General features: G+C 40.4%; 1 protein-coding gene across 1 annotated transcript in view; it reads right to left on the reverse strand.

Moving 5' to 3' along the window:
- OTOGL (otogelin like) overlaps positions 1-16,193 on the reverse strand; it is a 145,599-nt gene that overhangs the window by 83,966 nt on the left and 45,440 nt on the right. Inside the window, exons 20-25 of the mRNA XM_048501557.1 lie at positions 15,520-15,685; positions 14,658-14,732; positions 12,341-12,393; positions 11,009-11,171; positions 8,145-8,252; positions 6,374-6,512 (exon numbers count right to left, since the gene is read on the reverse strand). Coding sequence (XP_048357514.1) covers positions 6,374-6,512; positions 8,145-8,252; positions 11,009-11,171; positions 12,341-12,393; positions 14,658-14,732; positions 15,520-15,685 — 704 coding nt within the window. The remainder of the gene's footprint in view (positions 1-6,373; positions 6,513-8,144; positions 8,253-11,008; positions 11,172-12,340; positions 12,394-14,657; positions 14,733-15,519; positions 15,686-16,193) is intronic.

Here is a 16,193-nt window from a genome sequence, read left to right on the forward strand (position 1 = left end):
ATCTCTGCTTTTCATGCTGCTGGAAACTCAGTGAAATGAAGCTCTCTTACATGAAGGAATGTATCTCACACTTAATTTCTGCTGAAAGTCTACAAACATACTTATGGACAGGAGCACTTTTACTTTCTTAATGTGTTTCTTTGTTCTCATAGAAAGAATGGTGAAAGAAGAGGGAAAGGGGGAAAGGCTGGGAATACATACATTAAACTACATTTATGTATGCCCACAAATGTAGTTCTTATATTTTTGTTAGTTTTGTACACAGTGTCTCCCTGGAGCACATTTCCCTTTTATAATCTCTGTAATTCTGTAATTATTCTTCAGGATATTGTCATTTCCCCACCACCATCACCAAATGTTGGGGTTATGATTTAAAGAGAAATATTTCCATTGGTGCATTTTTACAATGAAAACTATCACTGCTTTTACTCACCTTTGGGAAAACTGCTGGAAGTAAAACACTTCAAGTTAGGTACTTTAGGTAGGAAAACAGCAACGGGAAAGGCTTCATTAGCTCCTTCCCTGCCAAAGGCTGCTTTTTATAAAAACAATGTCCTAAAAATCACATAGCAACTTTATTTTTAATAATTTAAAGGATTTATTAGCTGTCTCTCTGTACCCATGTAACTCAAAGTGGCTTACAAAGTAGATCAGAAGAAAAAAACCTAAAAAGACACAAATTAAAATCTTCTTCCCCCTTATGGAAGAAGCCACAACTATAAATGTTCATCTGTGGGAGATTAGTTTCATTGAAATCAGCAGTTTACCTCTGGCTGTCTTCCTAGCAAAGTTCTTGTGGCCAATGAAAAATGTTGCATTTTTAAGGCTTTCCCCCACATGCCAGTTTTTGACCAGGAAGAGAGCCCTGGAGAGCCACTATTTGCCCAAGGGGAAAACGTTATGTAGGGATCATTATATGTACATTTCCCCAATGGGGCAGTTAGTGGTTATTCATGGCCATGTCATAAGGAACATGGACTGGAGGGGAAATACGGTTGGGGGAGAGACAATGGGGCTCAAAGGCCCTTTCCGCACGGGCCAAATACGGCACCCTGGGGATGGCAAAAACGCCGTCCCCAGGGAGCTGTTCGCACAGGGGGCGCAGCTGCTTCGCAGCCGCGCTGCCCAAGCGGCACGAAGCCGCCATTTTCCAACCTCGCTTCCCCAGTTTAATCACCCTTTGCCACTGGACCTGTGAAAAGTACTTTCCAAAAATGGGATATTTTCTTTCCTTGGCCTATATTTCTACCATGTGGAATCACCCTTTGCCACTGGCATAATGCCCACTGGGCAAGGTGGGCAGCTGCCCAGGGCATCACCTTGTGGGGGGCATCAAAATGCTGGGTTCGTTTTTGGGTATTTTTAGTGGTTTTCCAACTTTGGCCTGCAGGGGGTGCAGTGTTTAGGCTAGCGGCACCAACATTTCAGCGTATCATCAGGAGACTGTCCTTATGCTACTTCCCAGATTTGGTGAGGTTTGGTTCAGGGGGTCCAAAGTTATGGACTCCCAAAGGGGGTGCCCCTATCCCCCATTGTTTCCAATGGGAGCTAATAGGAGATGGGGGCTACAGTTTTGAGGGTCCATAACTTTGGCCCCCCTGAACCAAACTGCACCAAAACTGGGGGGTATCATTAGGGCAGTCTCCTGATAAGACCCTGAAAGTTTTGAGACTGTGCCTTCAGAAATGTCCCCCAGCCTGCAACCCCCATTGACAGCAATGCAGAAAACTCAATGCAGAACAAAGATTCTTGGGCAAATTTCGGGATGTTCTTGCCGGGAGGGCATTCTTGGACGTATCAGCACCAAAATTTCAGGGTATCATCTGGAGACTGTCATGATGGCACCCCCAAGGTTTGGTGCAGTTTGGTTCAGGGGGTCCAAAGTTATGAACCCTCAAAAGGGTAGCCCCCATCTCCTTAGCAAAGAATGAATTCACAGCCAGAATCTAAAAGCCCTCAGCCAAGTGGCTGATTCGAAGGAGTTTTGACCTAACTCCAGACAAAGGGCTGCATAGGGCACGCAATTTGGGGATTAGCTCCCATTGGAAACAATGGGGGATGGGGCACCCCCTTTGGGATTCCATAACTTTGGACTCCTTGAGCCAAACCTCACCAAACTTGATAAATTAAACAGTAGGTGAGATGTAGATGTCCGTTGTGTCTATATGTGGGGAGGGGAAGCAACAAAAATTGCTTCTATTCTTTTGATAGTGGAAGTACCTTTTAGCTGGTAGAAAACCAAGGTTCAGATTCAATGAGTTGCTCTGTCACAGCATGCATGTTTTATCTATTGTGTTTTTTAAAAAAAATCAGAGTATTTATTATTGAATGCATTTATGTGGAAGATACAACTCATTTGGGATAGCATCCAAGGATATCAGAATGTCTTGAATTGCTGACTCTCTTTCAGTGCAAAAAGCCTACTTTTAAGGGGAAAATGTCACATAAATAGTGTAGGGAAGAATTTTTAACTGATAATCCGGAAAAATGCTACTGTGCAGTTCTCTCAACATGATGGATTTACCAACTGTTTGTTCCGCAAATGATCAAAGTAATCTTTGGTATGCTTCTTCCCACTGATGGGCTCCTTCCTGGTTTATCTACTTTTTAACAACCTTTTTTGAAGAGGCAGAAGGTCTGATTCCAGCTAGCATTGAATTTCTTCTGGCTGTACATGCTCCAGACGAGCCACTCCAGATTAGTTTACCTTTTCAATCCATTATACTAATCTGCAATTTAAGTCAGTTTTGTATTTCAGTTTTTCTTTTAAATTGTACCAATAAGCAGTAGGATCTCTCCCCAAAATAGACAGCACACAAATATTAGAGCAATGGCAAGTATTGTAAAAGATGCATTGTAGCTCCTGTTAGAAATTCAGCTGTTCAGAGAAGATGATAGAACTTGGGGGGAAAAGGAACATTCCTTACCCAGCCCCCAGCCTTTCTAACCCTTAGGATTATACTAAATGGTCAGGAGTTTGGCGATCTTCTTAGCCAAGGTGTTACCTTATCAACAGTGCTTAGTGCCAGTACTTTAAGTTATGCCTCCCCACAGACATTTGATTCTCTTCAAAGTCTTGTAAAACCTAGCGTATGATGCAGTGACCTGAGTTCCCTTATCTCCAGTGGTGTATCTACCTAGGGGACAAGCAGGCAGGCAAGCAGAGCTGGCGAGTGGTATCCAGACCCAGGCTGCACCTCGCATACCTCCCCCAGCCAAGCCAGAAGTACCCAACAGACCACATGTATGCCCACTTGCCCTCCCTCACCCACTCGTTTAGCATTTCTAACTTGCTCACCCCATCCAGCACAAGGGCCACTCCAGTCACCTTCCAGCTTGCCTGCCATGCTTGAGGAGGGTTCCTCTGGGGCCCAGCATGCCGCACTGATCTTTGGAGCTTGCTGCTGCGTCAGGAGGGACAGAGTCAGCCATCTGGGTTTCTTCTGCCTGTTTTCTTGCCTTTTCCCGAAGTTTGGAGGCTGGGTTCACAGGTGAGAGTAGGGCACAGAAGCACTATGGACCAGGAAGAGGTGGACTGGTGGGTGACCTGAAGTGGCAGAGGTGGGAGGTCCAGGTGGCAGCAGCCTGAGACAGTGGGTGAGTGCACAGGAGGAGAAGGTCACAGAGCAGGCAGTCCAATGCAGCTCCTTGCTCCTGGTGGAGGGAGAAGGGGGCGGCCGAATATCCTCCCCACAGGAAACACATGCAAGTAGAGCCCGAAGTATTGGCCCCCTTGGTCCTCCCACTAAGTACGCCATTGCTTGCTATCAAACAGCAAACTAGACAGAATAAAGGGAATTCTGGTCTATTTGGTCTTGTGGGTACCCCTACATTTTAAAAAGGAGGCATCTGTGATTTCTTTTTACTTATCAAACAATATGTAGGTGCCATTACTAGGAGAATCTTCTCTCGATTACACTTTACTCATAAGGCAGGCCTTTATTTAGATGCTGCAAACATAAACACACTGATCCACACTACTGAAATATCCAGATGCATGAACTTCAGTTTGCAAGACCTGATAAAGGATGTTAACAATAGGACATTTTGGAGAACACTGATTTACAGGATCACCATAAGTCAAAAGTTACTTAATGACACTTAATACAAATGCACACAGGATGAGACATGAGACAACTTTTGAAGACATCTTTGAAGCTTCACTTTCCTTACCACTGCCTTCTTAGATCAAAAACCAGTTCTCATAAGAAAATGTATTATGACATAGTATGAGAATATCTGGTCTAGAATATAGTCAAAATACATTCTGTAAAGCCAGGGGAATCCTTCAACAGTCCTATGCAATCCAAATGCTAAGAACAAATTGGCTATTGTGAAATAGTGTATCATCTTCCTTTGAAAAAAAAACCAAAAAGTATGAAAAGGCTTCTTGGTAGAGCTAGCATTGCACCTGTCCAGACAATAACAAGGCTAGTTCTAATGCCATGGATCTACACAGACAATGCTTTCATCACTTGTGTCATCTTGCTTGTTGGATGAAAGAGCTACAGGCAATTTGCCTTTGATCTTGTTTTTGTGAATGCCAATTTCTCTCCTGAACTTTAGAACTCCAAATGTCCCCAGCAGAACAGGTAGCTTAATATGGACCACTGTGGCATATCACATGATATTTAGTAATATGCTTGAATGCAAAAGGATGAGAAGTCATTCATATGCTTTCTTATTCTTTTTCATCTGTTTGCATTTATTTTCTTAGACAGCCAGCAAGGTATAGTGCTCAAAGTGTTGGACTAGGATCTGAAAACCTAGGTTTGAATCCCCACTCTGTCATGGAAACTTGGTGGGTGATCTTGGTCCAGTCACACATACTCAGCCTCTATCCTGGCAAGGGTAAAAAAAAAATCTTATCTTAAAAACTGCAGTATTTGCAGTTCCATATTATTTGATCTGGTTTAAAACTGGTTGAAGTGATAAAGTACATACAGTTACAAGAGTCTGATAGAAGCAGCACCTGTAATTTTAAGGGATGAATGCCCTCAGTGGCCACTGTCAGTAAAGAACAGGAGTAGGAGGTATGGCAGCTTCCAGGCCTGTTTCGGCCTTACAGAGAAAGTTCATCAGGCCAATGTCTGCTAGGAAGCACCAGATGATTTGTATGATTTGTATGATTTACCTAGGCCCTGGTATTGTCTACTGTTCAACAGAAGAAACCTCATGAAAGCCAATGTGGTGTACTGGTAAAAATGTGACTCCCACAAGTCCTTGTGGGTACCCTGCCTATTTATTTGTAATTTTCAAAATAAAACAAGTTTACAATCTAAAGTAAGTTGGCATTAAAGGTAAGACAAACTCTTCAGTATTAAACAGACCAGGCCCAATCAATATCCCATTGTCCTCCTGAAGAAGATACATTCTGATCTGAATCTCCTTTTAAAATTAAAATTGAGTTAATAATGAAGCTTTGTCTTGTTGGTCTTTTTGGTCATAGTATGCCATTCCTGTTATATGGTTTTCTATGGATATTTGTTGCTTTTATACATTATTATTATTATTGAAATTCCAGCTTTACACCTGATGCTAGCTATATAAACATTCAACTTAAAACAGGACCTTGCCCAAAAAAGGCTCACATCACATGATGAACACAGCTATGCTCTGGCAAATTGACAAAAACATAACTCTTAGCCCATCCAAGTTGGATGCTTTCAGCTGACAGTGTACCATGGAAAACTACTATGAAGTGAAGGCAAATAAGGTAGAAAGAACTGGTCATGTAAACATCTTCTGATTAAGAAATAGTGACGTACATTTGCATATACGCATAAGTATGAGCTCATTGCATAGCCACTTACCCTTGCACATAGGCAAACTAATGCTGTTGCCATGAATGGATACTCTTTTATATCTTCCAAAAATAGGGAAAATCTCTTGCTTTGAACAAGTATACTCAGGAATAAGGAAAGAGAGGGAGATCGTTTGCATCCTTATACATTTCTTCTGCTTACACAACACTGTTTTCTACTGTGGAAATTGTCCTTGTCACTGAGTGCATTTCTTAAGCAGTAAGTGCTTTTCATTCAGACAAGACCAGAGTCTTGCACGTGCTGAAAACACCTTGTGCTGATGGAATGCAATCCACAATGGGGCACAGCACTGAAAGACTGGAAAGTAAGAACAGGATTCAAGCAACCACATTCCCTTTTTTTTTTTTTACGAGATCCAGAACATTAACAAAAGGCTAGTTTGGCAGTGGTATGACAGATTCTAATCATCTCACATATTGCTGCATCTGAAAGCAGCAACCATCACTCACTTTTTATCACTGTATTTTTTAAAGATGCTGATTTGCCCCTTGATGTTAGTTATTGTCAATACAATTATTTGCATTTAAGAAATCAAAAGCTCTTCTTACCTTTACCAAATAAACCTGGCAATCACTGACAAAATCATACTCTAGTCCATCAAAGGTATAATAATGCCGGTCCCCATAGACTGTACATACAGCAGGACAGGGATAATAAGTGCAATTAAATACCCCACGTCGACAAACACTGTAAGAAAAAACATTATTGAAGAATTTTTCAGTAGAAAGCTATTATGAGTTGAAAACCAAAACATATCTCCCTTTCCACAAAACATAAATTAAAGAGAGTATACATCAGCACATCTGTTTGATCTGTGCAGTTTTTGTGGCAATCACGATACGACATTTTAAAAAACAATCCTGTGTATAAATTAAATTAAAGTATAAATTAAAATATGAAATGTCCCTGGTATTTTCCATGAATATTACTATAGGTAATGAGACACACACAATGAGAGTAAACTTATTTTTTGATGATTAAATATCACAAACAGTCCAAGCCATGGCACGAAACAAAGATCACACATCTCATTCCAACCAAACAATGCAAAATTCCAGGCTCATGCTGCTACTATTTGCCTTGAGGCAATACCAGAAAGGAAGAGGAACTGCAACTATTCGACCTCCACTTGGTTTTGCTTTTCAAAACTGTTCTCCTTTGTCATTGGAATGTTAAATATCATATTTACTCAAAAGAAAGATTCCCCCCTCTTATAAAATGTTACCTACAAAAACCAGTTTTTATTAAATGACATAACAGTAATGTTTATACAAATTTAAAATGACACCTTTTTATTTTCTGTAGCATGCCTTTTAAAAGGCTGGTCTTGCCATTCAATGAATATAGTAGAAAATCATTGATTTCAAAAGGCACGTATCTTCTTCTTTTTAATTCTAACAACAAAGAAAGTAGCATGGTTCCAAATACCTAAACCAAGTGGAGATATAAGGGTTTATCCCCCCCAATCACTCACTCTCTCTCTCTCTCTCTCTCTCTCTCTCTCTCTCTCTCTCAAGACACAAGATCTTCCTCATCTATTTGAGTCCTTAGAAAGGTGTAAATTAACCACGTCCAAATTGTCAATATCAGTTTCTACAAGATTTAAACCTGGCATATGGATATTATTTGCCTTACAGTTACACTGTCATACTTGAGAATGCCATTTATCGCATTATAATTAGTAACTAGACTTTTGTATCAATTATAATTGAATTTCTATGCTTAATTAAAAGTAGCATCTTTAAAATTACTTACTGGACTTATGCCCTTACCAGTGGAGACCCAAAGCAGCTTACAACGTTCCCTTATCCCCCATTGTATCCTCACAACTACAGTATGAGGTCGGTTCAACTGAGAGTGTGTGACTGATCATCCATCAAGCTTCCATGGCAGAATGGAGATTCAAACTTGAGTCTGCCAGAATCTATTTCTATTTTTTATTTATTTATATTTATTTGCATTTATTCCCTGCCCTTTACAGCAGTCTCAGGGTGGGTTACAATAAAAATCTAATCCAGCTCTCTGACAACTATGCCACATTTGATTTTGCTATTTGACCTATCTCAGGACTATATCAATTTATAGCCTTGAGAAAGACTGACAGAATATAGACCCAGCAGCTTTATTTGATACACCACTTGCCTCCATTTTCAACCTTTCTTTAATTTTTTCTTAATGTATTACTTAAACTTATTTCATATTCAATCATTGCATAACATTCATTGAAAACTAATGTGGTCCCATATATTAATGTTTGATACAAAAATTTATTATGTTATTACAAACTGATATGTTAGTAATGAAGTAACATTTACTCACCATGTATAACAAGGTGTAGCTATAATTTCTCCTGACATATATTCCCAATCTTTCCACATACACGGACAGCTATCAGGGACATAGCATTTTCCTTTATGCTCTGCCATCCTTTGAAACAACAACATTCATTTAAAACACAAAATCCTCCATGGAAGAGGAAAGCTACATAGAGGATGGTTAGATCTTCTTCAACATTTATTTATTAAAATATTTATATCTCACCTTTTGTCATAGTTCAAGGTAATTTACAAAAATGGTTAAAACATGTTCTGATATAATAAAAAAATGAAATAGTAAATACCAACTCTTTTCCCCATCACTCCTTTAAAAGATGTCTGCCGTTCAAACCCCATGAAAAGCCTTGGAAAACAGGCAGACCTCCTGAAGATTTCTAAGGAGGGAGGCCCCCTCACTTCTTCATAGAGCTTATTCCACAGAGCTGGAGCCACAATGGAAAAGGTTGATGCCCAATGGGCCTCTTCAAAAAAAAAGTGATAGGCTGGACAGCCAACAGATGTCTGCCTGATGACCATAGTTAAAGTCCAGGGACATATGAAAGGAGTGGTCCTTCAAAGATGTGAGACCTAGGTTGCGAAGGGCTTTAAAGGTCATAATGTGCACCATGAATTGAACTCAGAAACAGAATGGCAGCCAATGTAGCTGTTTCTAAATGGGCAACATATGTTCCTGGTGGCTAGCTCTTGACCATAGTGGGCTTCTAGACTAGTTGTAGTTTCTGGGATGTCTTCAAGGGCAGCCCCACATACAGTGTGCTGCTATAATGAGGGGCATATCTACAGAAAATGGCACCTGGATCAAGCAGTAAAACTGATGCCCACCCAATATCCTACACCCATCTTTCAGATAACTGTACAATAATATTAGCTCAAAAATGCAAGTCAAGCTCCTTATCTTTTTATATGTACACATTCCTTGCTTTTGCTGCAGTAGTGTATCTAAGGGGAGCAGGAGGGGTCTCAAGCCCCAGGTGCCACTTCTGGGGGGTGCATTTTGCAGCTGTGACCTGTCCCAACTGCTCCATGGTGAGGAACTTTCCATTTGGCAGTGCAGTTAAAGACCAACAAGCAGGTCTCCACATTGCAAACAGGGTCAGATGGGCTTGTCACACACACACCCTTGAGGAATGCCACCTGGGGAACATGCCCTGCCTTGCCCCACCCTAGATATGCGTCTGGCAGTAATCCAATGTGAGGTTACAGAAACATGGATCACTGCAGTCAGATCAGCTGAGTCTAGGTAAAGAGAGAGCTGGTGAGTTGGATGAAGTTGATACTAGGTACTCCTTCAACTAGCTTTTGAAATAGCAAGATGGGTACACAAGTACCTCCCAAGCTCTTTACCTGCTGTGAAAAAGCCAACATCACTCCATCTAGGACAAGTAGACTCAGCATTATCTCTGACTCGTCTGAATTCAGCTTCAGTTTGTTCTGTCCTAGTCATCTGACAACAGCCCCAAAGCACCTGTTTAGAACCAAGATGTATGCATCTGGAGGCTTGGGTAGTGAAATACAGTGCTGAGTGTCATCTGCAAACAGATGATACCAAACCCCAAAGCTCTAGACAGTCTCATTCAGCAGTCTTGTGCATACATTAAAGAGCACAGGTGAAAGAGAAGAAACCTGTGTCACTGCACACAATACGTTCCATCCAACTCTGAACCTTCAGTGAAGTCTCTTTGTGTTCTGTCAGACAAAAAAGAGTGAAGCTAGCAAAGGGCTACCAATCCGATATTCAAGCTGATGGATAAGAATGGAGTGGATCAAATTGGATCAAAGGCCACTGAATGGTCCAACAGTATAAATAGGGGAAACTGTCTCCTCTCTATCTTTAAACAAAGATTGTCCACCAGTGTAATTAAAGCTGTCTCAGTACCAAACGCAGGCCTGAAACCAGATTGAAATGGGTTGAAGAACAGATGTGTCATCCAGGAAATCCTGGAGCTGGTCTATCACCACACACTATATCACGCACCTAAAAGCGGTAACTTGGAGACTGGCCTGTAATTGGCTAACCCATCACTCACCAACAAAGGTTTTTTGAGCAGAGGTCTAATCACCGCCCCTTTAAGTAACTGAGTAGGGAGAGACCCCTCAATCAATCAGAAATTGATGGTTTTCACTAATGGCTTCAATACCTTTTACCAGCAAGATTTCAAAAGTCTGGGTCCAGAGCATGGGCTCCAGAACACTCCAGAACCAACATACATGGCCAAGGACCCCATCAGAATCCATAGGGAAGATCAATCTGAAACTATACATGTCAAAAAGACAAGCAGACACTCTTAACACATCAGATATTGAATCAGCAATCAACTTGTCTGAATGAATGTGATTTTGTTAGCAAAGAATCTCCCCAAACATCACAAGCAAATTTTCATCACCAGCAGGATCAGACTTAGGTATTATTAAGTGACAAATCACTTTGAACAATTGAGCTGGATGAGATTCTGCTGATACAATGATGGCTGAGCAGAAAGTCTTCACTGCTATCTCCACCACCTCATAGGTCTGCAAATGGGCTTTATGATGTGCTCTGACTGATTCATCCCAAGTCTTGCTCCAGTCATCTCCCAGTCTGCTTCATATTGTCTATCTCCCTAGTAAACAAAGGAGTTGGAGGCTTCACTGAGACTGGAAGAAGATGCCAGCGAGCAACACTAATTATGGCCCCAGTTATGCCCCCCCTCTGAAGATGCCAGCCACAGATGCAGGTGAAACGTCAGGAGAAAATGATACTAGAACACAGCCATACAGCCTGGAAACCACACAACCCCTCAGTTATTAAATCCATAAGTACAATTTGTTTAAGATCTCTCCAGTCCTCTTGCTATTTGAGGTACTTACCCAGGGGGGCAGACACAACCACTCACACAAGGTGGCAATGGTGTACAGGTAAAGTTCATGGCAAGGTTTGCACAAGATAGCTCACAGTTCGCTCCAGCTGATGGCAAGCCAGGTACATGAGATCGGCAGTCATAGTAGATTTTTTCTTCAGGGCATGTGTGAACTACAAAAATAAATTACAAGCTACATAAGGGCATCATATGCTTAATTTTCCCTTACAATTAGTGAGACTGAAAATTACTTAACTTTATATTTTATTTATTTATTTAGATAAAATACAATTAAATTAAGATCAACTTAAAACTTTAAAACTTGTGTACATTTTTACCCAGTATTTCCAAGGCAGCATATATAACTTTTTTCTCCTCTTTTTCCTCATAACAATCCTGTGTGGTAAGCTGCAAGTGAGTGGCCAAGATCTTAAAGTGATCTCCATGGTGAGTGGGGATCTCAAACTGGGACTCCTAGATTCTAAGCTAACACACTATCCACTATAACACACTGGCTCTATTTGCTTTAATTTCTCAAAAACATAGATGAATAAGGTAAGGAAAGGAACTCCTACTTACTCCCTCCCCCAGCACTTTGCAGATCTGCTTTGCTTCTATCCTGTCTGTATCCACTCCCTCCCACCACCACCTCACCATGTCTGCTGCTGCCACTTCATTTCTAGTTTGGCAAAGCAACAACTCACAATGGTGAAGGACTCATCATTGTGAGGAGCTGCCTTGACAACCCAAAGTGGGCAATCAAGAGCTCAGGAGGTGTTTTGTGATGTCTTTGCTATGAAGAAACATCATTTCTTTGGGGGGAGGCATTTCTGTGTTTGTACTTTTTCTTCGTTTCCCCTCCAATTTTTTGGACCTCATGTTTTCAAAAGTGTTACACCTGTACAGCCAATCCAAAAGTCAAAACTCCTTCATGTACTTGCTCTCAATACACCTGGGGGACTTATGCTAAAGGCCACAGTGCTAAGCTTATTACAGGAAACAAATCCAACTCAGATCTGGTGTTCATAATAACGGAATAAGAAAACATACCGTGCATCTGAAATAATGGCCAGTCTTTTAGCAGAATCAAAAAACCCCAACTAGTTCCATTCAAGTGTCACAACTATTTATTCCTCTGAATAAAGTGCTATATCATGAATTCTATTACTGTTCCTCTATGGGCAAAAAGGAATGAGGATGAAAGAAAATACAGAAAAAGCATGGGTAGGCAAGGCTTTGAATTCAGGTTCATATTCAGTACTCTTCCTTGGAACATGCAGTACCTGACTCAATAACAAGAAAATTGATCAAACTCTTCATCTAGCAGAACCAAGAGATTTACCTGCAGGAACTGCAGCAGCTTCAGTGCATTTCATTGTTCCATTCAGACAATGGCTAGTCAGTGTATAGAGAAACAGACATTTACATTATTTAATATTTTAAAAGTTCAGAACTTTAATGTACAAGTAAAAAATGGTGCAAGGATTCATTGCATACGTTAAGATTTCAAACACCTTGTATAATGCAACTAAGTGCAGTGCAGTAAAATAATTTGATTATAAAAAATCAAACGTTCTATCATTTACAAGTGTTTTTAATAGCAGTTAATCTGCTTCCAATATCCGATACTGAGATATTAAAACTAGTTGAGAGCCAATTCACACAAATGTTTTTTGCATATGATAGCTCTGCATATGATAGCTCAAACAATGTTCTGAAATGCTGGCCATTCTTTTGGATGTGTCAGTGCAAATTCCTTGGCGTATGGCATCTGAAGCACTGTCACTGATACACTGACACTGATCTGGGAGCTTACAAAGCTACTGCAAAACACAAAAAGTAGCCATTGGTATTTGAGCCCATGCGAGATAATGAAGGCATCATCTTCAGAGAACCAGTCATGGGGTCCAAAAAGGAGTATTGTCTACAGTAGACAGGAAACAGGACCTCAAAAGGTAGAGATGAGTTTATATAGCACTTTGGAAGCTGTTTCAATAAGAAACCTGATATTCCCCACAAGTCTTACAAAGATCAAAGACAGTTTCACAGCCTTTATTAGGCAAGGCTCAGAAAAGCGCCTGAAGGTATTTAAACTCTTGAGATAAAAAGCATAATTTACTGTTACACATCTTTTTGTACTATTTCTTAGAACTCCTGGAAGACTCCATCCCCTGTTGCTTGCCAGAGAATCCTACACCAGGAAAAACCAGCTGCTCCATTGTCAGCTTCAGTTCGATGTCTCCTCCCTTTCTGCTCAGCATTGCTTCAGAATTGTGATCATCCATGCAACTGTCCCATTTATAATACTTAAGAAGCACCATTCTGGTTTTTTTGCCATCAAGTCACAGCTGACTCATGGTGACCCTATGGGGTTTTCAAGGCAAGAGACATTTATTAAGAGCTGATTTGCCATTGCCTATCTCGGTCATGCCCCAGGTATTCCTTGAAAGTCTTCCAACAAAATACTAGCCAGAATTAGGGCTTAGAGTGTGTGTCTGGCCAAAGGTCGAACAGCAAGCTTCTATGGCATGAGTGGAGATTTAAACCTGGCTTTCTCAGATCCTGTGGGGAGCCAGGATGGTGTAGAGGTTAAGAGCAGCAGACACTGTTTTAGAGAAGCATGTTAGATTCCTCATTCCTCCACATGAAGCCTCCTGGGTGACCTTGGGTCAGTCACAGTTCTCTTGGCCCACACGGAGGCAGGTAATGGCAAACCACCTCTGAATTTCTCTTGCCTGGAAAACCCTACAGGATCGCCATGAATCCTCTGTGACCTGATGGTGTCCTACATGCAAACTTCCCAGATCCTCATCTAACAGAACGAATTTGCAATGAGCAAGCAGCTCATTCCTCCCTTCTAAGAACTAGCTGTGCCCTTCTACATGTTGCACATGTTGCCATCTGGACTCTAGAAAAAGTATGCTCAAAATGTTTAATTAATTAATTGAATAAAACTATTCCCCCAAAGCAAATTGCTTTGGCTAGAAGGCAGGTTTCTTGATTGGCTAGTCATAGCTGTAGAAAACACAAGAGACTTGTAGAAAGTGGAACGAGGCACACACAGACAACTTCAAGTCAAAAATTCTAACAAGGGCATAGAATTGCTATGTTTGGAAGTAGTGTGCATCAGTTACTGAAGGAAAGTCAGGGATATTACCCTCGTGTTTTGCATCTGGGCTCTCCATATTCAGCTAATTGCTGTGGGACTAGTTAAGCCTGTGTCAGATCCAGCAAGATAGGTATGTTGTTCATAAGCAAAAGAGCATACTCAGATTAATGTAACAAAGATCAGTTATACAGTAACTGTGATGAGATCCTGAGGATACATGCTTGCTTTGTACACTTAAAACACATTGGTGGAGCCAAGGGTCTGATTCTTTTCTCTTACAAGGACAAACCATGCAAGCTTGAAGCCAGTCCTCCTCTACTTTTAGATGATAATACAGCATATTTTTAATGCAGAGCCATCTAACAAAATCAACAGAGAATATTGAGGTCCTTAAAAAAATTATTGTATACAAAATAAACCCACCTCTATAAGCAATTTAGATGGAAAATCACACATTCAAAATCATGTGTATATAAGTTAGACTGCATATTATATGCTGTATGTTATATCATATTATTTAAAAAGAAAGTTCTTAATTGTTGCTGCTTACCATAATCCTGAGGGTGTGGGTAGTATTTCCCCAGGTTGAAAACTTCTGCCTTTAAAATAACATCGGCAGCTAGACCTTAAAAAAAAAACTAGTGAATTTAGATACGCAGGTTAGATAACAGAACATGATACAAAGCTTTTATTTATCATATAGTTTTAAATTACCAACACTTACCACTTAAAGTACAGATTCCACCACAGACAAAACCTGCTGCATAATTTTACATTTCTATTTTGTTAAATTTCTGTTCAATTTGTTTCTGAGTGTTGTAGACACAGAAAAAGAATCTCCCTCTGTTAAGTGGGAGATAATTAACAGTAAGCAGCTAGACATTGATTTCCCCAGTAGTGCTGGAACTAACTATTATTTGCTTACATTCTTGGCAATCTGTCAGCCCTTTCAATAACATAAAATAAAGAACTGATACAACTCTAAGACAGAATCATCTAAAGAAACAAAGCACAGTGAACTGGCAGCCTCGAGCACAAGATCTGGCTTTCTTTCAAAGGATAGTGAATTGACATATATTTAATTTGATCACAAACTGTGGAAGAGGTGCATTTGGTGGGTTTTTTGGTGGGGTGTTGGCCTCCAGTTCTAAAATATGAGTGACGTAAATTTTTAACTTTGGAAATCCTTATACTCAGAATGCAACTAAGTAGGACTATGAGGACACTTTTAGCCCACCTTTCTTCCACACAGGGCTCAAGTTGGGTAGATGCAACTGATCTCTGATCATGGCATCCTGTGATCTCACAGTGATTTAGCTGGTAAGCAAATGTTCCTGCTTTGTTAACACCAATTTAAGCAAACAAGGAAGTGCTTCCTGAATATCATTAACAATGGCATTTTAAAGACTTACATTGGCACACAAAAGTTGATAGATGCTTCAAAGTATTTACCCTCTGGGCAATTACACCCTTCTGCACAGTCATAATCACAAGCATCCATAGAAGACATGGAAGAACAGGAGTGCTCACAGAAGGAAGAGCACTGGTGATACTGCATACCACTTCTACACACTAATGCTGTGGAAAAACAGCACACTGTTAACCTATCAGAAATAAATTACAGGCACAAATAGTGAGATGCACTGTTACTTTTTAACAAAATACAGAATGCAACCTTATATATATAAACTTTAAAAAGTCAAAGTAATTCTAATTAACATTTACCTTAATATTTGAGATTTAAAGATACTTTTTACAAAGTGCCTGGAACTTGGCTCAAGATACTTTTGGTTGATGAGGGCCACACAAAATGTTACAACACAAGAAAGATGTGCAGAATCTGGTCTACTGCCTGTAAAACTGTAGATATATGTGTTTACGTGTCTGAGTGAGATTCAAAGTGTGGCAAGGCTCAGCAGGAGGAAGAACTGACTTTTCCTTCCTCTGCTTTGCATTTTCCTCCCCTGCATTCCTCCCCTGCATTTTCCACCTCCTGCAAAAAAGGTATTTTAAAAACTGTTTTATCTCACTACTGCTCCAAAACTAGCACTAAGAGAAAAATGGGTTGGGGAAGACATAGTTACTC

The sequence above is a fragment of the Sphaerodactylus townsendi genome, linkage group LG06 (genome assembly GCF_021028975.2).
Source record: "Sphaerodactylus townsendi isolate TG3544 linkage group LG06, MPM_Stown_v2.3, whole genome shotgun sequence".
Lineage (NCBI taxonomy): Eukaryota > Metazoa > Chordata > Lepidosauria > Squamata > Sphaerodactylidae > Sphaerodactylus > Sphaerodactylus townsendi.